The sequence below is a fragment of the Peromyscus leucopus genome, chromosome 18 (assembly GCF_004664715.2).
Source record: "Peromyscus leucopus breed LL Stock chromosome 18, UCI_PerLeu_2.1, whole genome shotgun sequence".
NCBI lineage: Eukaryota > Metazoa > Chordata > Mammalia > Rodentia > Cricetidae > Peromyscus > Peromyscus leucopus.
The window spans coordinates 47117566-47143140 of record NC_051078.1 but is presented as its reverse complement, the minus strand read 5'-3'; the positions used below and the strand labels follow the sequence as shown (position 1 = coordinate 47143140).

The 25575-nt window shown below is 47.5% G+C and overlaps 1 protein-coding gene across 2 annotated transcripts in view; it reads left to right on the top strand.

Moving 5' to 3' along the window:
* Positions 1-25575, top strand: part of Syn3 (synapsin III) — a 439566-nt gene that overhangs the window by 362847 nt on the left and 51144 nt on the right. For both annotated transcript variants that reach the window (XM_028883656.2, XM_028883658.2), the window contains exon 7: positions 4974-5036. In XM_028883656.2, the coding sequence (XP_028739489.1) occupies positions 4974-5036 (63 nt within the window). The remainder of the gene's footprint in view (positions 1-4973; positions 5037-25575) is intronic.

The following is a 25575-nucleotide window of genomic DNA, read 5'->3' as shown; positions in this document are numbered from 1 at the left end:
ATGACGAAAGCAGGAAGATGGTGACCTGCTTACTGCATGAGCGTGAGAAACCGAAATGCCCAGCATCCACATCAACCCCTGAGTGTAGCGGCACAAGCCTGTGGTCCCAGCACTGGGAGACAGAGGCAGGACGATCCCTGGAGTTCACTGGCCGGCACTGAGCCAGTCAGTGAGGCCCAGGGTCAGGGAGACAGCCTGTCTCAAAAAGTAAGTTAGAAAGTGATAAGGGAAGACACTTGGCATTGACCTCTGACCTCACAAACACAAACATGGGTGCTCACATGTGTACACGCAAATGCACCATCTACACACACAAAGAAGAAGAAGAAGAAGAAGAAAACACCATAGAAAGCTAAGTGGGAAAGATAAAATTCTCAGATCTTATTGTAGAATACCTGGGTTTTTTAATCAGACACAGAGATGAGGGTGATAAATACAACACAAACAGTGATGGTTAAGTGATGCAGCTGTAAATAATTCTCATCTTGATCTGGAGCTACAACTCAATGGTAGAACATTTGCATACCATGTGCATGGTGCTAAGTTCAAACCCCAGTACTGGAGGGGGGGGGCTCCTTGTCTTGAATATCTATGATGATTTCAACACAATCATCTTAATTTTAAAAGTGTCACTTAAAACAGAGACCACTTCTGAGAGGGCCATAACCCCTTCTATCCTATCAGCTTGGACCTAACCGGTGGCTCCAACTGCTGTGGTGTGACATGGGCTGGGAAGCATTCCTAGAAATGTACTGTTAAAATCCACTCTAGCGTAGGTGCTGTGCGGCCACTCGGTTGTCTTCAGCACTATAACGAAAGACCAAAGTCCCTGACATAAACAACGTAAGGCAGGAGGACTTGCTTTGGCTCCTAGTTAGAGAACGGAGTCCACAGTTCTGGGTATGTGGAGAGGCAGAACAACATGGAACAAGCTATGCCCCCCAAAGACACACACCCCCTGGCCCACTTCCTCTCACCAGGCCCCACCCATCTTCCATAATTTCCACTGCCTCTGGATAATATTTTCCAGGGTCTGAATCCATCACTAGATTAATTAACCATTGCTTAGTTCCTAGCCCTTGTAATCTGACTGACTGAAAATGCCCTCACAGACACATCCCGGGGTGTGACTCTCAACCCATCCAAGCTCACTCTCGATGCCAACCATCCCAGTCAAAGTCTTGACACTGAGACTAATGTGGTTGTGTTTCTTCTGCTGTAGTTCCAGCCCAGATCAGCAGGTGCTGTGGGACCAGAGTCCCTAATCTCCTTCTCTATCACCCAGTTTTCCTGTACCTCTCCCTCTTGCTCCCATAGTTAGTGTCTCCCTCCCTGCCCTCTCTTCTACTTTGTAGTTGAGATCTTAGTACTTTTAGCTAAGTAGTTTATACTCCTCATTTCTTCCTCTTGCCACACCCTTGCCTCACAATCCTACAAGTGGAGTATTATCAGCCCCGTTTGCAGACTGGAAAACTAATATCTGGCCTAAAATTAAACAGCGAGTAAGTGACAGACCCAGTGGCATGCCATGCTCCCTCCAGGTCTCCCCAGCGTAGTGTCGACCAGAGTGGACAGGACAGAGGGAAGAGAACACCCATCTTCTCTCACCCCAGAAACAAAGCCTCCAATCTTTTGATTGTTGAGTATGCCTACAGTCTGCAGTGATGGCTGAGTGTGATGCCTATGCCAGGTAACAAAAGATCCCTGGTGGGGATGCACTCAATGAGTGCCTCACACTGGTCAGAATGATAAAACGCCAGTCTCCCGAGGTTGGGGAAGCCACAGGCCCTAGGGAAGATCTAACACAATTATTTCGCTATATGAACATGATGTCAAACTGCCTGTTTATAACCGTAGATCAGTGCTGCCCCAGCCTTGCTCAGAGAAGCCTTTGGCTGCGGTGGGTGACAGTTAAAGCAGGAACTGATCGAATGCTAAGAATAAGAGTGGAGCTCAGCCCTAAGTGTGACATCCATGTCACCCTCTGAGGCTCAGGAAACATCGTGGAAAGGATTCAAGAGCTGGAGGATGGGGAGAAGTGAAAAGCTGTCTCCTGGACATATGACTGTTGCACCCCCAGAACTCACAGGAGCTGCGGTGACTACTGTACAAAGCTGGCCCACCCGCTGCCATCGAGGGTGGGGAGAGGCTCAGGAGGCCCCACCCCTCCCTGAGAAGCTGTAGGCAATTAAAGGTTGGGGGTGAGAGAGTCATAGTCCTCAGTGGTGTGGCCCCTGGAGAGCCTTGTTCAAATAAATGGCTCCCCAACCCATGCTCTGGCAACCCTAATTACACGCAGTGTGTCCCAAACAATTAAAAAGACTTGCAAGTAGGTGAAGGACTTGAGAGGAAGAAGGGGTGGATAAAAAATAGGGGGAACATAGTCAAAATGGTGCAAGTCTGTGTGTGAGCAGGCGCGTGCGTGCGTGCGTGCGTGCGTGCGTGCGTGTGTGTGTGTGTGTGTGTGTGTGTGTGTGTGTGTATGAAATTGTGAAAGAATGTTTTAAAGCACAAAAACTGAAGTTTAAAGATGTACAATGATTTTAGGAATTATATGATAGTAAGATTACGAATAAATGCAAGGGAAGAATAAACACAGGAGCCATACACCAGTTCCCTCTAGGGTGGGAGAAAACGGGTTACATCGAGAAGAGAATTACATCACGGCCTTCAGCTGCGTGGGCAGTGCTTTCTTTCATCAACGTGATGTCTCAGTGCTGCTCTTGAAGTCTCTTTCAGATGGGAAATATTTTATAACCGTTAAACCAACAAACAATAACCACCAGAAACGCTCTTGCCGCTTATTATTAGGTGCAAAGAGTGGGAAACAAAATTGGATATGCACTAGGTTCTCAATTTCATAAAAAATAGAACAAGTAAAAAAAAAAAAAAAAAAAAAAAAAAAAAAACAGCTATAGGGCTTTTCCCCAGACTAGCCGACAGAAGCTGGGACACCTGATATTGCCCTTTTTATGCTGAACAGTTTATTGCAGTTTCCGAACTTTTGCACTGAGTGCATATTGCTTTTGGTATCAAAATCAAATGTTACATCTTTATTTAAAAAGATAAATTGGTTCACCTTGAGTACAGGAGTATGGTAATGTTTAGCCTGAAATAAGGAGGAAATTATTCAAACTGAGTTTGGGGATTACAGAATCCAGTTCAAGTCTTCAGCTCTCAGCTGGCAAAATTTTCTTATCTGTAAAATGCTTAAGTAATAATAATAATAATAAATGAGTATCTTTCCAGATTGCCTCAAGGGGCATTGTGGGAGTGTGATGAGGTGATGTGTACCTTGCTTTTTTCCTCTCTCATTTTGTGAGACAGTACTTGACATACACAGCACAATGGAAGGAGGGTGTGCTGTGCTCCTCAGCTTCATATGGGTCAGTCCATCATGGGTGCCACAACAGCTCACATCTTCGTAGAGAAGAAACCGAATGGCACTCTGATAGGAAGGGGCCAGGGCAGGACGGAATTCCCAAGAGCACGTCCCCCAACAAGAACCCACCTCCGACATTTTACCACCTCCCAGCTGTACCGTCCTGTTTTGAGTCCACCAAGGGATTGATCCATCCATTAGGTCACAGTCTCATGATGTGGTCGCCTGTGGAAATACACTCACAAACACACGCGGGAGTGTGCTTCGTCAATCTCCTAGGTGTCCCTTAATACAACCAAGTTTACAATTGAGTTCATTTGGTGGTTTTGTGATCCACAGATGGCCATTGGGCAAGACTGTAGTAGACACCGAGAAGGAAAAGCTGAGCTCCCCGGGGGGCCCTGATACTCGAGGACAAGTGCATTGTGGGAACAATGCAGGACAGGGTGACAGACTATCTGCACAGCCTAGAGAAGGGGATGTGATGACCCCTGTTGAGGGACAGACTGATCCGAAAGGAAGAGACTGACGTCATTACTATGTAGCAAGGAGAGATAAACTTTGACCTCAAGAGAACAGACTCCTACAAACCAAGCAAACACCCTTCAGACGGCATAAGAGTGACATGAAAGAAACAAGTCCAAGTGTCGTGTGAACCCTGCTTCCTCTCAGTCTCTCCTCTCAGATCTCTTCGTTTGTATCAAAGGGTGAGATGCACACACGCCTGGAGAAAATGTTGCTGGCAGAACAGACTGAAGCCCAGATTTTATACTCAGCCTCGTGTTGGGATTAGAGCCTGGCAATGGAACAGGGCACCAGGCAGGCAAGGGCAGTTGCCTAGAAAACAGTGGAATTCTCCAAAGAAGCCACCGCCAGGAGACACGCCGTGCCTGTAGGGTATAACTGATCAGTGCTAGCAGCAGAGAGGACATGAACTCCTGCAGTGGCCTAAAGAAGGCTCAGAGTGGTGAGGAGACTCGTTATTGGAGGCAGAAGTGTGCTAGAAGAATGAAGCTGCCATTCTCTGAACTCGGTTTTAGAATTCCTGACATGGGACTGAAGAGATGTCTCAGTGGTTAAAAGCACTGATTGCTCTTCCAGAGGGCCTGGATTCAGTTCCCAACTTCCAGTGCCCTCTTCTGGCTTCTGTGGACACCAGGCACACATGTGGTGCACGTACATACATGTGGGGAAAGCACCCATGAACATAAACTAGTAAAGTCATTTAAAAAAGAGTTCCTGCCATTTTCACGACCCTCCCATTGTGCGAACACTGGTATTATCTTCCCCGTTTTGCAGATGAGGAAACAGGCAGGGATCCATGTAATGCCTTGCCTGCAGCTGGGCTGTGGAAAAGCCAGAATTCTGAATCAGTTGTCTGGAGCACCTCTGTCTGTACAGACTGCTGGGGGCTCCCAGGCAAGCTGTTCTGAGAGCTCAGAGGTGCGCAGGTGTGTTGGAGCTAGAGCACAGGGCTAACACCTGCAGAGGGATCCCTGACAGCATTCTGGGAGCGAATCTTTCTACAGAGCCGACAGCCCTGTGGCAATGCTGAGATTACTAATGAGGGATTTCCTCTTGTGTCTTTCAGCTCACAGCCCCGCATTTTCCCGTGGTGATCAAGCTGGGACATGCCCATGCTGGCATGGGAAAGGTACGTGAAGAGCTTGAACCAACACAGTCAGTACAACCACAGCCCCCCCCCCCCCCCCGACTATCTGCTGCCACTCTCCACTGGCACAGTCCCCCAGAACTCCCCCAGACTATCTGCTGCCCCTCCCCACCGGCACAGTCCCCCAGGACTCCCCCAGACTATCTGCTGCCCCTCCCCACCGGCACAGTCCCCCAGGACTCCCCCAGACTATCTGCTGCCCTCCCCACTGACACAGTCCCCCAGGACTCCCCCAGACTATCTGCTGCCCCTGCCCACCGGCACAGTCCCCCAGGACTCCCCCAGACTATCTGCTGCCCCTGCCCACCGGCACAGTCCCCCAGGACTCCCCCAGACTATCTTCTGCCCTCCTCACCGGCACAGTCCCCCAGGACTCCCCCAGACTATCTGCTGCCCCTCCCCACCGGCACAGTCTCCAGAAGAAAGTGTCAGAAGGAATCCACAGTCCACCTCCCTCTGCTCCCACCTCACTGTTCTAAGCTTGCCTTGCATAGACTGTCTCTCTCGCTCAGCCTGAGCTCTGAACATCCCCTTGAATTGATAGCTTCCAGTTCTCCATGATTATAGCTTAAGAGACATGAAGGAAAAACCTTTGTTGGCAGTGATTCTTTTGTACCAAGTAGCTATTACCTTCTCCTCGCGTTGTAAGCTCCTGTGTGATTTGTCCCTCTGTCCCCTGCTGGGCTAGCACGCCAAAGTGCAAACAGGGCCGCACAGCAGGTGCCCCTGGAGTTGGCGGCTTCTGCCGAACTAAACAATGTGTCTTACACAGACCACATCCAGGGCACCTGTATTGGTCAGCCTCTCAGTTGCAAGTGTCAGAGAGCAACTAGCTTTGGAGAAAACAACCAAGCCATTTGGACCTCTGACTGAAGTCTCTCTTTCCAGCGCCATGTCTCATGGGAGATTGCTTGGGTTCATGGACCTACCTCCAATGAGAGGAGAGCGGGATGGGTCGGCCCCAGTCAAGGGGAAAATCCAATCCTAGAGTTGTGTGCAGTGGGGAGCTAGAGCAGTATACTTCCAGGCCTCAGCAAGAGCTAAGTGATTGGGGGGGGGGGGCTTGACCAGCTCAGACAGCTGTACAACTGTGCACTTCAGGCCTGTATTCTTCTCCACCTGCCAGACTGCCCTGTGATCTGAGAGGGTCAAAGGTTCAGGGGGAAGCAGGGCAGGGTGGGGCAAGTTCAACACCAGCCTCTTGAGGCCTGCTCGCTCGTTAGATGGTGATTCCAATCAGCCTTTAAAATGAATTAGCTTTTTTTTTTTTTTTTTAATGTGAATCAGCCTTCTGCCTCTGTGACAAAATGTGTAAGAAAACCAGCTTCTAGGAAGTTTGTGTGTGTGTGTCTGGTTTTGCCTGTTTCAGAATTTTTGATTCACAGTCACTTGTTCACCACAGCAGAGAGTGTGGTGGGTCAAAGGTGTTCATATGAGGGCAGCTGAAGAGAAAGACTGATAGAATCTGTGACAGAGCCACTCCCCTGGAAGCCCATTGAGCTATGAATCCATTGACGAGGTCTGAGCCCTCCTGAGCCAATCACTCCCACCCCACCCCCAAGCCTCTTCTTCTAAATTGCTACAATGGGGGTCAAACATTCAGCACTTGAGTTTGGGGAGGATATTTAATATCCAAACCATAATATCTCTGTGCAGACTCCTTAGAACATCCACAGGATAAAGAAAGGAATGTTTGCCTCTTTTCCCATTACTGTATCCCAGGACCCAGGATGGGTCTGGTGAACAGTGAGGGATCCCCCTCTAGAACCCTATTCCTTCTTTGCCCACCCCCTCCTCCACCTCTACAATCTGTCTCTAGCCTCCTCCTCCTCCTCCTTTGAGCTAAAAGCGCCCTCCCCATGGTTCCCAGTGGCCTTCATGCTAATTCAGTGGATAGTCTTCTGTCCTGAACTGATGTCTCTACATCGCTTAAGCTTTCTGAGCGTCCCTTCTCATCCTCAAACTAGGACAAATTCTCCTGCACCACCCCTGACCATGGCCATACTGTAAGCACACTGTTATCTCTCAGTAACTCCCTCAGCTCCAGGTGCCATCCTCATGTCAACAGCCCCTGAGTCGTATTTCCTGTATCTCCAATTACCTCCTGTGTTTTGTCACCATGTCTCCATGGAAACATCGCAAACAATGTCCATTATCTCTTTGCCTCCCCTTCATCCTCTTCCTCTCCTGTGACTTCCATCTTCACAGCAGATACCCGTCATCCAGTTACTTCAAAACTGAAATCAAAGGACGAAGGTAGCTCAGGGGTAGAGTGCTTGGCTAGCATATCCCAGGCCCTGGGTTATCTTCCATCTCCAGCACAAACAACTCAGAGACAGATGAGTCATCTCTACTGTCTCCATGACCAAATGGTCACCAAGGTCTTGTCACTTGACCCTTGTTTCTCTAGTTGCCCCGTTCCATCTGTCCACTGGCACCATCTTGGACAGCTCTGGTGAAGTTAGAGGACTCCCAAGTACATAATTAAATCCCTAAAGCTTAAAATAATCCCCAAGAAGAAATAAGGAAGTGCCTACAGAGATGGATGTAATACATAGGCAAGAGGGATTTCCCAGAGGTCAAGAAGTCAACCCCCAAAGCAAGGTGATAGAGACAAATAGACACGGGTTTTCAAGAATGCTGACATGGAGGAAAGGGGGCTTCTCTCCTTAGATTTGAAATGAGAAAGCTTACAGGGAACACTCCGGGAAAGCTGACTGAGCAGATGACATCACGTTCATGCTGAGAGGGTAAAGAACACAACATGTACCTCCTGCAGTCCTTGTACCTTCTCCCAAGAAGGGACATGGGCAGCTGGAGTCCAGCAGGGAAAGCATGCCCCGAAGACACCTGGTGAGGAGGTGTCAATGACTTGGTGTTTTGCAAAGCCCCCTCAGGACCCAGTGGGTGCAGTCACTGACCCACCCTCAAGCACATGCGCTCCTGTGGTACACCCACAGACCTGTGCCTGTCTACCTGGGAGGTCAGACAACCAGCAGGACCCAGTCCCTGCCCTCAAAAAATTGTGGAGACCATCTCATATGTAAGGAAGGATAAAGCCAGGTGTGATGACAACCATAATCCCAGTTCTCAGGAGGCTAAGGTAGTAGGGTCACAAGTTCAAGGCCAGCCTGAGCTGCCCAGTGAGACCCTATCTCAACAGTAAATAATATTTATACATGGGGCATGATGGAAGACTATGCGAAGACTGTGGAACTTAAAGGAAAGAATTCAATCCCACCTAGAACATGGAGTCTCTTACCACAGTGGAATCTCTCAAGCAGGGGAGAGCTGAAAGACCTCTGTTCTACACAATATGGAAATATTTTGAGCAGATCACAACAATTCAATAAATGGATTAATCCATTCATGACATCAGAGCCCTCACGAGCCATTCACCTCCCAAACCACCTGGGAAAGACGTCTGAATGAGTTGACACTTGATTTCAAAAGTCAAGTGGGTAGTGGTCAATGGCGAGTAAGAGTGTGCCACTGAGAAGAGCAGAATCGAGCTGCCGAGATGGCATGGGAAAGCTGCACAAGGCTGGGTGGGCCTGGAGGCTTAAGGAACACAATAAACCAGGAAAAAAGCAAGACAGAGATGGACTAACTCCTTTGCATTAAAACGAAGAACAGTGGGTACCATGAGGCACAGGAATCAAATCTAGGGACACACAACATTTGGGAGGTGCTTAGACAAGCAGGGTAAAATCATTGGTCTCCTGGTTAGTTTTTTGTTTGGGCGGTTTGGAGTTTTATTGTTGTTGTTGTTATTTTCAGCTTGACACAAACTGAAGTCATATGGGAAGAAGGAACTTAATTGAGTATCACCTCCATCAGCCTGTACACAAGTCCATGGGGCATTTTCTTGATTACGATCCATGTGGGCAGTACCACCCCAGGTAGGTGGTCCTGGGTGGTAAAGAAAGTAAACTGAGCAAGTCCTGGGGAGAAAGCCAGGAGGCAGCATTCCTTTATGGTCTCTGCCTCCAGGTCCTTGCCCTGACTCCCCTCTGTGATGGACTGTGATTTGGACATGTAGGCCAAAAACCCATCTCCTCCCCAAGTTCCTATTGGTTGTGGTGTCTATCACAGCAATAGAAAGAAAACTAGGGGGCGGATATGCTATGGAGCTTTCCAGAAGTCGGGGGAAGAAGTAGCAGGGAGTCTGCTTCCCAAAGGACACTAGGCTATGTCTGGAAACAATGTTAGTTGTTACAGTTGGGGGAATGTGGGGTCCTTCTGGATCCTGCCAGCAGGAAGCCAGGGAGCTGCTAAACACCCCACCATGCACAAGATAGCCTCCCACAACAAAGAACCATACAGCCCCAAACATCAGCAGCATCCGATGGAAGGAAAAATCATTGCATTTGGGTAAAATTGATTTTATTTCCTCTGTTGAATATTTTATAAGACTGGAAACAATATGATGCTGTGGGGATTGTAGAGTTTGACATCTTTCAAAGTCCAGAGGGAATTCCCTATCAGTGGATCCATGGCTGTGGAGTCAACCAAGCACAGACCTGAACTGAATAAGAAAAATTGCCTGGATGCCAGCCTGGTCTACAGAGCAAGTTTCAGGACAGCCAGGGCTACACAGGGAAACCAAAAAGACAAAAGAAAAAATTGCCTCTATACTGAAAATGTCTATTTTTCTTGCCATTATTCCCTAAATGTGTGACAAGTATGTATATGTGCTGTATATTATAGGTATACAGAAAGTTCAGCTACTATGCCATTTTATATAAGGACATGAGTATTCACAGACATGAGGTTTTTACAGTCTTCACACTACTAAGTTTTCAATGTTTCCTCCTTGGAAGCAGCACATCACAGCAACTAAGGATCTTCATTTGAATCTAGATTCCACCACTTGTGTGTTGTGATGCTGTAAGTTACCTAACCTCCCGCACCATAGAAGGAACCATAATTCCTTCTTTTGCAAAGCGAAAATAATGAACATAACAATCTCACATGCTGGGTGTATGGATTAAGAGAAACTTGTAAGTCGTAGCTCAGTGCCTGGAACAAGTGGGCACTTGGTGGATATTAGAACGAAGGATACCTGGACCTGCTCTGAGGACTCCAAATTCAGCTGAAGTCAGCAGGAGAGAGATGAGTAAGCAGTGTCAGAGACTATGAGCTCTTGTCACTTGGCTACAAGTTCAGTATGAGTCAAATGAATGTCAAGTTGCCAAAAACATCAGCAAATGCCAAATATGTATGGGTGAAAATGGACTCCTCTGCATCACTCATTGAGAAAAATGAAATATAACTAAAAATGACAGAACTGATAACACTAACTGTTGGCAAGGACACAGAACCTATTGTCTAAAATGTAGCTAAAAATGAAGAGGATTGATAACACTAAGTGTTGGGGAGGAGGGGGGGACCTATTGTCTAAAATGTAGCTAAATGTAGCTAAAAATGAAAGGATTGATAACCCTAAGTGTTGGCAAGGACAGGAACCTATTGTCTAAAATATGGCTAAAATGTAGCTAAAAATGAAAGGACTGATAACACTAAGTGTTGGCAAGGACACAGAACCCATTGTCTACTAAGGTGAAGACAAAGGACTTCTTTGGACATGTCTGGTTCTAAATGCTTCATGCACAGACCAAAGCATTTGTTTATGGCAGTTTTGATGTGAGTCAGAGTAAGCCCTTTCTTGCTGGTGTCGATTCTGTCAGTCCCTTAGCCACAGCCATGAGAGCATCAACTACGACACCATCAGCATTAGAAAACAAGTTCAAGGCATCCGCTAGGGAGGCTCAGGCAAATGGATGGCTTGAGCCCAGGAGTTAGAGGCTAACCTAGGGAGCATAGTGAGACCTTGTTTCAAACAAAGAGTCAAGTGTAAGTCCCAAACATAGTGTGGTGGAAAACACGCAGCACATTTCACCAGGTTCTGACCTGACTTCCCATGCACTGGTTATATGCACTTCAATTTCCACAACTCTAACACAGACACAATAAAGTCCCACCTAGGGCTGTAATGACAACAGAATAAATACATCCATCTGTGCTTAGGAGGGTGGCAGGTAAAGCTGGCATACATTCACTGCAAGAAAGCTTCGAAGTCCAGTAGCAAATGTGAATTATTATTTTGATTAACCACTTACTGAGCTAAAGCAAGCAGCTGCTCATAACAAACAAAGAGGGAAGGAATTTAATTCAGTTCTGGGTAAACTCCTAAAATAAGGGCAACAGTTTCCAGCACAAGCAGCTAACCCCACCTGGGAGTTGCCCTGGGCTTACTTCCCCAGATTCTCCCTGTCAGAGCTTGAATTCTAGCACCCCACTCAGAAGATAAAACCTGAGGCTCAGAGAGGAGCAGGACCTTGCCCAGGCCACACAGCACTAGAATACCCCCCAAACAGAGAAGAAATGAGAGTTGAGATATTTGGCCCCATTCACACTTTTGAGACAGGAATGTAGTAATTGTGATAGTAATGCAAACTATAGCAATGCAGAAGTCTCCTTTATCCAGGGATGATAAGTTCTACCACCCCCAAGTGAAGGCCTGAAAACACAAAATGTGCCAACGTATGTCTGCAGTTTTTACAACTTCCCTTTGGCATATGCAAATTGATAACTCTTGCAAATTTCAGGATCACCATAAGGTAAAACAAGGGTCACCTGACCCCCAAGCACAGCAATACCTAGACTAGTGGTTTTCAACATTCCTAATGCTGCAACCCTTTAATCCAGTTCCTCATGTTGTGTGACCCCAACCATAAAATTATTTTCATTGCTACTTCATAACTGTAATTTTGCTACTGTGATGAGTCATAATGTAAAGATCCATGTTTTCCAATGGTCTTAGGTAACCCCTATGAAAGGGCCATTCAACTTCCAAAGGTGTCAGGACCCACAGGTTGAGAAATGCTTGTCTAAACAGTAGTTCTCAACTCTGAGAACTACTGAGTGACTCACTGGAGGGTAGCATATACTGCACGGAAATGCTGCAGAAGGATGGTTCATACCAGGAGCAGCTAGCTGGGAGGAGGCTGGGACACACTGTCATCATTCTACTCAGAGTGGCATGGGACAGAAGTTTAGGAATTATTTATTCCTGAAATTTTCCATTTGATATTTTCAAATTTCAAATAGCTATGGAAAGCAAAACCATGGGTAAAAGGAGACTATCATAATCACAATAGTGATTAAAGGAACCAATATGACAGACAGATAATATAAGACAGATATAAGAGATAGATAGATAGATAGATAGATAGATAGATAGATAGATAGATAGATTTTGTATTTAATTTACAGATGGGGAAATTGAGGCATGGGCAAGAAATGGTGGAGTTGGAGTCCTGCGGCAGTCTGGCTGAGCTCAGAGGAGTAAAGGGTGTGGCCACTGAGATGATAGCAGCTTTCGGAGAACTAGAGGTCCTAACTCTTCCGGCTGCATACACAGCACTGCCCTTCTGAAAGGAAGTGAGTGGCAGGGCTAAGGCACCCTGCAGTAGTTCCACGTGTTCTGGAGGACCAGGTGTCGGTCCCCGTGTGCAGTGCTTGCAGCAGCTGCATCATCTCCCACACTGCCACTTGCCCCAGTTCCCTGCCGTCATCAGCTCCAAGCAGCCTGGACTCAGCTCCCTTCCCTCAGGCTGACTCACGTAGCAAGCTTTCCCAGCACTGTGTTCTGTCAGTGGGAGGAAGTGGTCCTCAAACTCCATGCTGGAGAGGGAGGAGAAGAAAATAATCAAGTGGAGGACTAGGGCCCAGGGGATCAGTTAACAAATCAAAGATTCTTCTGCCACTGGGAGTCTGCCAGAAAGGAGAATCATCAGTGTCCTGTGGTCAGCAGAAGCCTGTAGAATGTGAGTGACGCCACGTGCAGGAGAAGAATGGTCAGGGCCCTGCTTCCATGAAGAAGGGTAATCCATTGCATATTTATACACACACACATTTCACACATGACCACACGAACAGCCTATATACCCTTATTTTTATTTCTGCCTTTGAATACTAAAATACTACCCTTCTAAACTCTCAGAGGCTGGGGACAGGTATTCTATGGCTCTGTCAGCCTAGTATGTGTCATACTGAAGACAGAGTCATGGAGATCAGGAGGGAGCTCATTTTTCTAGCAAGGATTCAAGGCTTTGATCTTCCCCTGTGGACTTCATCTTCCACTTCCCACATCCTTGTATCATCCTTGGTTCACTGGAAAGAGCTTCGGCCTAGATTCAAGAAACCTGAACTGTCCTGCCAGCCCCTACATCCCTGGGGCCAGCACTGTTCCTGTGGGCCAGTTATTAACATAAATGCGGTTTCTCCATATGTGCATGAGCATATTCTACTTACCCATCACTTGAAGAGCTGAAATGCAGGAGATGGCATGTGACTGTGGAGTCGGGAGGAAGGCTGCAGAGGGACATGGCTTCAGACTCCAGTATTCCTTGGTTGTGAGCTTGCTCTGCCATTTGCCATCACCGGGAACTTGAGAAAATGCCTTAACTTCCCGGGACTTCTATCTCACTGAGATAGCTCAGAGCAGATTTTGGTGTTGAGCAAAGGAGGAGAGAGAGTGCATTAACAGTTTCCACCTATCTGTGTGAGAGGATGCACCCTCTGAGCCTGCAAGTGTCCCTGGAAATTAGTTCTAAGCCCTGGTTTGCATAGGTCCCCACGGGTCATCTTATCAAGATTAAGGGTTAGCAGCAGAGAAGAGCCGGGACACTGGGTAAAGTGTCCTGTGTGGCATGAAGACCTGAGTTCAGATCTGTAGCACCCATGGAAAAGCCAGATGTGGTAGCACCTGTTTATAACAGAGATGTTGTGGGAACAGAGGCAGGTGGATCCCAGAGCCTCCTTGGCCAGGCCAATCTAGCTAAAACAATGAGCTCCAGGTTCAGAGAGACCCTGTCTAAAAGTAAGGAGGAAAGTGGTAGAGAGAGACATTTGACATTGGTATCTGGGCTCCACACATGGACACACACAGGTGTATACACGCTTCACACACACACACACACACACACACACACACACACACACACACACGAGGGTCAGGATCAAGTTCAGCAGGTCCTACAGCTCCCTCTTTTTGCTGCCTAGTGAAGAGATATCAGTGACCTTGGTGTTTTGCAAAGCCCCCTCAGGACCCAATGGGTGCAGTCACTGACCCACCCTCAAGCACATGCGCTCCTGTGGTACACCCACAGACCTGTGCCTGTCTACACTAGGAGTCAGACCACCAATAGGACCCAGTCCCTGACATCAAAAAATTGTGGAGACCATCTCATATGCAAGGAAGAATAAAGCCAGGTATAATGACAACCATAATCCCAGTTCTCAGGAGGCTAAGGTAGTAGGGTCATGAGTTCAAGGCTAGCCTGAGCTGCCCAATGAGGCCCTATCTCAACAGCAAATAATATTTATACAAGATTTATACATGGGGCATGATGGAAGACTATTCCAAGACTGTGGAACTTAAAGGAAAGAACTCAATCCCACCTAGGACATGGAGTCTTTTACCACAGTGAAATCTCTCAAGCAGGGGAGAGCCAAAAGACCTCTGTTTTACACAATATGGAAACACTTTGAGTAGGGTACAACATGGTCATAACAATTCCATAGATAGATTAATTCATTCGTGAGGTCAGAGGCATAAGGAACACCCTGGTGGAATCATTTCTTCCCAATAAAAGGCAAAAAGCAAGCTTGGGGGAGAGTAGATGTCTAAAGGACTCCACAGAGCCCCACCGAGGAGCATACAGTACCTTTGAGACGAGCACTGACCTTTCACGGAAGAATGACCCTCGTTTTCTGGTCCACCGGCCTCACACCAGGCCTAAAGCCAAGATCAGTAAGATTCATCTCAGAGAATGAAGAAAAGGTTGATGACTATCAAACCTACGTTCCAAAAGGTGTGTACCCTGCCACCTGCAGGCCCTATCTGTCTCAGGGACAGAAGTCTGTCCACAGCCTCCTATGGAAGAACTAAGAATAAGTCACCTTTTCTTGTGGATGTCAACACCCTCCAGGGAGCGCATCATATCTAAAGAAAGACAAAATCATCTTGGAGCAGATAAGATTTCCTTCCTGTTTCCCTGTCAGTGTCTGCCAGCATATCCTGACTCTGTGTATATATATGTGCCTTCCTCTTGGGGGTCCTCAGCAAGAGGAGTTCCACGTAATCGCTGGCTCCCACTCTCTCCCCACTGTTAGAGAGTCATAGAGAGAGTACAATGCAGGACTAGAGAGGCAGCTTGATTGGCCAAGTACTGGCCTTAACAGCATGAGGGCCAAGAATCTGTGTTTTGGTTTGTAAAGCCAGGTATGGTGGCATGCACTTGTCATCCCAGTTCAGGGAGGCAGAGACAGGTAGATCCCTGAGGTTCACTGACCTGCCAGTCTAGCCGAATCTGTTGTTTCCAGGCTGATGACCCTATCTCAGAAGACAAGGTAGAAGTCTCCTGAGGTACAATACACATAAATGCATGGGGATACCAGAGAGAGAGAGAGAGAGACAGAGAGAGAGAGAGAGAGAGAGAGAGAGAGAGAGAGAGAGAGAGAGAGAGAGAGAGAGAGAATACAATGAGCAAACCATTTTTATGGGTTTTTGCTGTCAAAACCTACTTTATAGGTGAGATAAACTAAGACCAAGAAGTTACTCTCACAAGACTGCACATGACATTCCCACACTGTTTCCTTGTGTTCTGGTGCCCATGCTTAAGGAGGCGAGCTTCCAGAAAGTTCTACCAGCCCGTACAGAACACAGCCTGGTGTCTATCAGGAAGAGTCCAGTCTTATTGTCAGCCCACAGGAGAAGCAGTGTCCTTCCTGGCGTCTCAGCACAGACAGCTGCCCAGCAAGCTTCCTGGGGAAAACCCATCACATCTCTGGCTTCTTGGGAAGAGCTGGAGTTTGGGGAAGCAGGCAGTTATGTTTGTCCAGGAAGGCCAGGAGCATAGAGTGTGGGCTTGTTGTCTGGGAGTGCGCACATGCATGCTCTCATTCTCAGACTCCACTAAGCCTCCGGACAATGAGGCAGCAGTGGCAGAGCCTGTGTCTGTTGCCCTGACTTCTGGCCTCGGCCCCAAGAATTATCCCACTGACACACCCACACTCCCAGGCTGAGGCCTGAAATGCTAGGAAGGTCAGTGCTGAGATGATAAATGCTAACCAGCCTTTTTTTTCCCACACCACGGTACTTGAACATGGCGGTGTATATACAAAGATCCACCGGAAGTCGAAGGGTTGGGTCTGGGGTTCCCAGACACCTAGGAGACAAGGGTCAGCAGTGTTGGCATCTGTTAGGATGTGTTAGGTGATAGCTCAAGTGCATGTGACTCTGGAGTCAGACAGGCCCAAGCTCCTCCACTGCCCTGTCAATTAAGAGTGCCTCATAGGAGGACCACCAGCTCAGCAACACTGGAGCCTCTTGGAAATGCAGAATGCAGGTCGGCCCCAGCCCTGCTCCACCAGCATCATAGCCTGACAAGATGTCCAGGTTGCTCATGTGCATGGCCATGGCTTGAGACCAGAGGATGCAATCTCAGATGGCCCAGGGACCAGGAATTCCACAGTGAATCAGGGATGTGGGCAACCTAGAGGCAAAGGCCATGCTAGTAGGTAGGACAGCTAAGACTCAGCTCCAGGCACTTAGGACTGGGAGACCGGGAAGCCTGGGGACACCTGGTCTTCTCTTTCTCTTATTATGTCTGCTCCCCCTTGTCATTAATCTTGAGCCACCAGCTTGGTGCCTCCAGTTTTACATTATAGACATGGAGGTTGGGTTTCACTTTGCTGAGGGCTGCAGAGACCAAGGTGAAGTCCCAGCTCAGATACATCTGAAGTCTATAACCTTGGGCCAGCACTGAACTCTGGGGTCTTTTGTTTCTCACTTGTGAATGACTAATAACCCCCTAACTGGATGAGGGACTATCCCACAGGCACTCTTAGGAAGATGTTGGCTTGCCTCCTCTAGATCTGAGCTGCTTCCAAAACTGTCCTGTGTAGGCAGATCACCAGGGGATCAGCAGCCTGCGTGGAGGTTGGGAGGTACTTTCTGGGCTTCTAAGAAGGCTGCAGGTGATGTCAATGCTTCTGGTCCATGATCTAGGTCAAAGTTCAGCAACTTGCATTTTACTCTTCAGTGACCATATGTTCTCTGTTGCAGCTGCTGACCTTGCCCCTGAAGAACTAAACAGCATGGATAATACATAGGTGGATGTGTATGGCTGTCTCCCCATAGAACTTTTTGTGTGGACACTGAAATTTCAATTTCGGGGCCAGGAGATAACACAGGCCATAAAATACTTGCTGCATAAGCAAGCCCCTGAATGTGATTCCCAGAACCACGTAGGATAGCACACATACCTGTGATCCCAGTGCTGGGGAAAGGGAGACAGGCAGATCCATAGCTTGCTGGCTAGACTAGCCAAATTAACAAGCTCCAGGTCCTAGTGAGAGACTCTGAAAAAAAAAAAAAAAAAAAAAGAGTGGCCTATGTCTGAGGAAAGACAGCCAAGGACAACCAACATACACACACATACAGCATATTCATGCACACCCACCCAACCCCATACACACACACTAGAGAACTTTTGTTTCATGTCAGTTTCATAAATCATGGAATATTTTTCATCTTTGTATTTATTTCAGGTATTTAAAGAAGTAAACACCATCTCGGTTTTGATTTGTGGCAGGTGTGTGTGTGTGTGTGTGTGTGTGTGTGTGTGTGTGTGTACACATATGTCCTTCCCAGGCTGGCATCAAACTTGTGATTCACCTGCTCCAGTCTGTAGAGTCTTACACCATTGTTCTTGACTAAGAAACACCAGCTCTAACTCATGAATTGCATCACAATAGGCCACAGGTCAGTCTTAGCACTCAGGTGTAAGTTAGCAGAACTCTGTCCAAGACCATCTGGTCCTCTTTCTCACCTGCCAGATAGACAGCTAAGGGTATTTAAGCTACACACACACACACACACACACACACACACACACACACACACACACACACACACCTCACACCCGTCTTCAGAGCTCTCCCTGCCTAGGCAGAAAAACCAGTCCTTCACCCTGCACAATGGGCAGGAGCTGGGTGGAGGAGGTGTCACACTCAGGGCTGACACTTGTCTGGTGCCTCCCTTCCCTTCCATTCAGTCTTACAGGCAGCTACATGCAGTAAAAGTGTGACCCAAAGAATCGGTGGCCTGCGCTCTCATCACCAGCCCACGGACATCTGATTTATTAAGGAGAAAAGAGGAAAGGAGTCCAACCTGATAAGCAGGAAAATTGGCTCCCACATAGTCCATTAAGTTCCCATCATGGTCATCCCCCACCTCTTCCCACGCCTGGAGGCGAGTAAACAGCAGCAGGGTGTGAACGTACTTTGGGTTCTGGCTTCTGGACTTCAGAAGGCTTTTGAGGATTTGAGACCAATGGCTTGTGATGGCCTGAATGCCGGCATCCTTCCAAACGTTGTAAGTTGGGCCTTTATGCGTACCTCAAAGTGATGTTGGAGAGGCCTCTAGGAAGCGATTAGATCATGAAGGCACCACCCTCATGAACAGAGTTATGAAAGAGGCAGGGACAGTGTGTCCCGCAGTGTGTGGACACAGGAAAAGCCTCGTCTATAAAGTCCTTATTGGACACTGAGTCTCCTCATCTTGATCTTGGATGTTCCAATCCCAGAACTGTGAGTCATGGACTTCCGTTGTTCATCAATTGCAGTCAAAGTTATTTTGTTATAGCAATCCAAAAGGCTAAGGTGTGGCTCTTGCACTTGTCCAATCCATATTGACAGATGTGATGCCTAATTATTTTAAGCTTCAGAGTCAGTGAATGTTAAGTGACTATTTTAGCAAATACATTTGTTACTTTTCTTGAAGCTGCGACAAGAACCTGACAGGAGCAGCTTAAGGAAAGAAAGGATTGCAAGGGGAAGTCCATGATGTCAGAGGATCCCTGTCCATCAAGACAGATGCTCCTCACAGGACAGCTGAGGATGAGGGTGTGCATGCATATGCTGTATGTGTGTGTGTAGAAGCAACTATAGTCTTCAAAGGCCCACTCCTAGTAACCATTTTTTTTCTAACAATCAGACCCCACCTCCTTTGGGATCCACAGCCTTCAAAATATCACCATGAGATTCAAAATGTGAGCCTGTGGGAGGTGTTTTGAATCCAAATACTAATAAGACACAAATGCAAGGCTACTACAAAGCTCAGCAAACTGATACTGAATCCAAATCCTACTCTCACATACACTGGGTTTTGTTGATAAAGCTTTATTGTACCATGGCCCTATCTATTGGTAAATAGGCATACTGGTGGAGAGCTTGGTTTTGCACTGGGGTATCATACTTGAGTAGTTTGTATAGCCTGAAAATTCTAGAAAATTTACCATTGGACACTATAGAAAAAGTTTACTAATCCCTAGCTTAATACAATACTTTTGTATTTCAAAAATTTAGTAGCACAAACCCCAATAAGTAACACATCTTTCCCTGTTACCCAATTCCACAATACTATTGTTACACTGGGTAAGTGTCCCAGACCCACATCTGCCCTCGCTGTGTGCAAGGTGCCCTCATCTTTTCTAGTGGGTTTCATTTTTAAAGTGTTGTTCATGGCCCATTCAATTGATTGGATGCCCCATTTCAAACCAATAGTATGAAAATACTACAAAACATGTTGTATTAATTTACTCAAGGAATATGTATCCATTGCCTTCTACATGCTAGGCACTATTCTAGACACTTAGAGTTGCAATATGGAGTCCAGTGTGCTGGAGTGCTGCTATTCTAACGGAAGTCAGCCTGTGATGAGTCACATGGGACAAAGGGCTCTGAAGCAGAATGCTATGGGCAAGCATGTTCTTCCGGAGGCAGGAGCCTGTGAGTTAAGCACTGGAAGGGAAAAGGGGCAGGTGCTGGGGGAGAATCATGCCAATAACATAAAGGAAGCAGAATGAAATGAACCCCACAGCAGCAGTATTACATTGATGTAAAATATCCCTGATGGGGGATGAGTCTCCACTGACTTATTGATTTGTCCCTGAATGTGTGAATGTGAGGTGACCTTGGCCTTCAGACTCCCGAGGAGCTCCCTTTAGAGTGGGGACAGCTGCCACATAAGTAATACAGGATGGGGACCCCTGATCTTAAATGCTGTTAGTGTTTTGGATGTAGGTTTTTTTTTGGACTTGGGGCTATTTGTATACAAGTAATAAGATATTTGGGGGAAGGGACCCAAGTCTAAACACACAACTCTATTGTTTCCTTTATATGTTATGTTCTGGCTTGAATGTGATTTTATGCAGTATTTTTTATCATATGCATACCCGTAATACACATGCATGTGTTTGCATATTTGTGTGTGTACTATGTATAAACATGCCTCTGTGTGTGAGTGCCCACATGTGTGCAGGTAGGTGCATGTATGTTCAAGTGTGGAAGCCTGAGGTTGACATTGGATATTTTGGTTGCTCATCACCTTATATACTGAGGCAGGTCGTCTGGCTGTACCTGGAGCTCATCATTTTGGATACCCCGGCAAGCCAGCTTGTTTCAGGAACTCCCTATCTCTACCTCTCTTGTGCTGGACTGACAAGCAGGCCACCACACTCAGCAGGCTTCTACATGGTTCCCAGGATCAACCTCAAGTCCTCAGGCTTATGTGGCAGCATTCTACCCACAGGACCATCTCCCTGCCCTGAAGTGTATTTTTAGTGTGCCCAAGCTTAGAGTGTGACCTGTTACATGAGGCCAGACTTTGCCAACATAGCATCATGTCAATACTTAAAAGTTCCAGATTTTGGAGCATTTTGGGTTTCCAATTTCACATGAGGGATGCTCAACCTAATCTGAAATAGTCTATATTCATAATGAAATACTTGAGGTGGAACACAAAATTCATTTTTGTGTAATATATAGAACAGACATATAACCTGAAGGCAATGTTTTAGCAATATTGGTGATAATTTTGTGCATGAAAACTGTTTAATGGTATGGAATTTCCCACTTGGTCATCATGCTAAAATGCTTAGAAAGTTTCACATTTTTGGATTATTTAAGATAAGGCCCAATGGTGGTAGGTACTAAGCAAGGAATGGCCACGGTAGAATTCACAGAGAGAAAAGTCTCTAGTAGCAGTGTGTAGAGGGAGCCAGAGAACAGAGGTGGGGGACAGAGACAAGAATCCCAGGGCCCATGAGAAAGAACAGCAGTTCTGAGAAGAGATGACAAGGGTTGATCCCAGGCAGGACCCAAAGCAAGAGCAATGAGAAAAAAGATGCCACCAAGGGATACAGTCGTGTGCAAACCCAGGAAATGGTAGGATGCTGGTCAAGCGAAGGAAATCACTGCTCTGAGAGCCCGTTCCTAAAATGAGCAACAGACAATAAGCTTCATGATAGGAGATGGGTCAGTCAGTAAAGTGATTCCTGTGTAAGCATGAGGTCCCGAGTTCAATTCCCAGAACCCATGTGAAAAAGCCAGGCACGGAAGCATGGGCATGTAATTGAGAGAACCCCTAGGGCTCACTAGCCAGCCAGCTCAGCCTAATGGGTGAGCCACAGGCCAGTCAGGTGCTAAGGGACAGCAGCTGAGGTTAATGTCTGGCCTCTACATACATCCAAGCGCACGCATCCACATATACACACCCCTCACACCCCCACACCTCCCCACACACACACAGAGGGGGAGAGAGAGAGAGAGGGATCCCCAAATGCACAAATCAAGTAGGCTGGTAGTAGAAATGCAAGTATTTTAAATTTGAAGTAACCTGCATAAAACGGTCATGTGGCAGCCATCTATAGACCAGCTCTAGGTGCTGGCCCCAGGCTGCAGGTTCTCGGTGCATGCGTCACTCAGCTGTCACAGCACTTAGCTTAGCACATGGCAATGAGATATTTATGGAAGGGAGCTAAGTCCAAACACATAATTCGTTTGTTTCATCTACATGTTATATTCTGGTTTGAATGTGATTTTATACAGTGTTTTATCATATGTATTCATATGTATGCATATGATAAAATATGCACTCATGTGTTTGCATGTGTACTGTGCATAAACAAGTTTCTATATGTGAGTGTACACATTTCAGTTGTGTAAGTGTATATACTGAGTATAAATATGTTCTTATGTGTGAATGCACACATGTGTAAGTATAACTTAGCAAAGGACAACACTGTCTATGGAATGCTGCATCTTCTCCCCCATGGTGAGCAGTGGTTTAACTTTTCCTTATGATTTGGGGATGAGGACCTAGGTGGGTACCATCGTCAAAAGTCCAATTGCCAGTGATATTTAGGAGTCCTGGAGTACATGGATGCCTGGCTGTGCATATTACACCCACAGGCTCACACTCCCTCTGTTATGTTCTCTCTCTCTCTCTCTCTCTCTCTCTCTCTCTCTCTCTCTCTCTCTCTCTCTCTAAATTTTGAGACAGTCTCACTATATATCCTTGGCTGGCCTGGAACTCCCTATGTAGACCACTCTAACCTTAAACATAGAGATCCACCTGCCTCTGCCTCTGCCTCTGCCTCTGCCTCTGCCTCTGCCTCTGCCTCTGCCTCTGCCTCTGCCTCTGCCTCTGCCTCTGCCTCTGCCTCTGCCTCTGCCGTGCTGGGATTAAAGGCATGTGCCACCATGCCAGGCCTGTTCCTGCCTTTTCTCTATGGCTTTCTAAGGAAACATCTTAAAGATGATATGAACTTGCCCTTTGCCAGCTGTACCCACCCGTGTTCAGTTAATTTTAAAATTCGTCCTCATGAAGTTCATCTCACTCAACTCACACATGCTCTGCCTTGTGGAGGATAATTGTATAGCTCGTTCTACAGCCAATATAGTTTTTTCCTCTTTGTGAGAAGAGAAATTTATTTATTTATTTATTTATTTTTAGATATAGCTCCCCTTGCCTGGCCCAATGCCAAACAGACAGAGCTGCTGTTCACTCCAGGCCTCACCACAGCCATGCCAGCCACGTCACTTTATCAGATGAGTCTCTTGAGATATCCTCAGGAGAGCCCCGGCAGAAACTAATACTGCTCTGGTGGTGAGCGCTGGGGAAGCTGAGTTCGTTTAAGGAGTCCACGGACAGCGAGACAGCTGCTTTCTCAGTGAGCTCAGGAGCAAGTGTGAAGTGCAGTTCTCCACCAGAGAACACCTCAGCAGCAGCCACCAGGCAAGCATTGCCGCTTCATAACTCAGAGTGGCCGAGGCAGCTGCAGAGGAACTCAGGATTGGGCCAGTACTCTCACAGAGGCCCCATCCTGCAGTGAGGGTTCCACAGACAACATGCTTGCTAAGGTCCTGTACTTCTTGTAGCATCCCTCAATCCAAGGCTTCCTCTGCCTGTCTCCTTCCTGGACCTACAAGTCTCAGGGCCCAAGGGGACTTCTAAAGGTGTGAAACCCTGCCAGTGTTCCCAACAGTGGCCTACCCCGCGCACACACACACACACACACACACACACACACACACACACACATTCACTCTTTGGTCCCTTAGCCCTTTGTCCACTCTTAATAGCAGATCCCAGAGGAGGCTCTGTTCTGGAGAAAGGCAGAGGTCCAGACCTGCCCAACTGACCTTCTTGCCTGGCTCCAACCCGGCCTTGGATTCCAGTTTAATTGCATGCTTTTGATTTTTTGGGACAGGGTCTCAAGCTCACTATGAAGCCAACGCTGACCTTGAATGTCTGTCCTTCCTGCCTCCCCCACTGCCAGCAGTGTGGGATTTAATGTGCTCACTGCCATGCCCAACTACCTGGAGTCCGGTTTGAAAACCGCGCTTAGTTCAGGAGGGCCGGCCACTCCCATACCGTGGTCGGTAGCTGGAATTTTGCCATTGATTGAGTGAATGGGTGCAAACCAACTTTTGTGTGCCGAAAGCGAGCAATGCCATAGTATGTTTATCAGCCAAGACCCTGTTTGCACAGACATTGGGGGCGGGCGGGAGAGGACGGAGACTGAGACAGTGTGGAACAGTTGTAAGTGCAAGAAGGGCTGGGAGCTGGTGGGGAAGCAGCAGGGATGACCCTTATTGGATGATTCCCGGGGACTTCTCTGAGGCAGTGACAGTGGGACAGAGCTGACTGTGTGGCTGTCTACGGGAACAGCTTTGCAGGCAGAGAGGCTAGCGAGGGCGGTAGCCCGAGGCAGCATTGAGCCTTATGAGTTCTAGAACCTGGACCACAGTGACGGGATGCGAGTGAGGAAGGGGGTCAGAGATGTGGCAGGAGCAGCGTGTCCTCCTGCTCGACCTGGAAGGTGGGGCTGTGCAGCACCACAGCCTTGTGTGGCTTTCACTCGGGTGCTGAGCAGATGGGGACTTCGGTGCCCTGCCGAACAATGGCCTTTGAGCACACTCCTTCCTCAGCAGGGAAAGGGACCCTAACCATTAAGCAATACTTCCCTCCCACCTTTTGCTCCCTCCTTTCCCTCTCCCAGTCGCACCCTGCACCCAGGCTTCACTTTCTCCTTCTTCAGGCTAAGTGGGCTGCGTGGACTGGGTCATGTCACTCTCCTTTCACATGGAACCCTACATGGAACTTACTGTCATAGCATAGATAGGCGCAGTATCCGATTCACTGTGATTTGATTCCTTCTTTAGTCTATGATAGACACATAAATCCATGAAGAGAAAACTGGAGGCTAAAAATAAGGGCATATGGCAGAAATCTCAGTGCTCAGCAGGCTGAGATAGGAAGACTGAGTCTAAAGGACTGTGGGGGTGGGAAGAGAAAATGCTTGGGCTCTCTGGCCTTCTTTCAGCCACAGAGTCCATTTCCCTCCTGTCTTGTGTTCCCTATAGCAAGCTGTGGAAAAAGCCATCAGGGCCTTCCCAGTTTGTCCTGCCATCCCACATGACTATCCTAACAAGCCAAGATGGAAGCAACTCACTCTGAGCCACCCAGACAGCTCATGGACATGGTACCAAAGAAAGCTTGCTTTTGTAACAAGCTGCTCCCTTGGTAAGCCAATCACACATGAATGGGTTCATCCACCTGTGAGGGCAGAGCCCAAAGGTCACACCCCCAACCTGCAACTCTGGGGAGTCCAACCCATGAAATGTGGGGCAGGCATTCGCCTAGGAGCCAAGCCACAGCACTGGTTTAGCATCTATTCGGGTGAGGTGGAGTCCTAGGTGGTGAAACACAGTGGTGAGCACACAGACTTGCTGCCTTCCTGAAGATTCTGACTCTGGAAGAAGCTCGTTAGGTTGGACGAGGCTATCACTGATCCCTTACGTTGGTGTTCTCAGTGAACCCGGAGTTTCCATTCACTTTATTGTAGTCCTAGCGTAGAACCCATCATAGTCTTCTGGCCTACTGTGCTTAATCTTTGTATGTATGCATATGTGTGCGCGTGCGTGCGTGTGTGTGTGTGTGTGTGTGTGTGTGTGTGTGTGTGTGTGTGTATGCATGTGCCTGTGTGCTTGTGTGTGTAGATGCGTGTGTTCAAGGCACACATATGGAAATCAGAAGACAACCTCAGGCACCTCATTGCCACCTTGTTTGAGGCAGGGTCTCCCTGTTCACTGCTGTATTTGC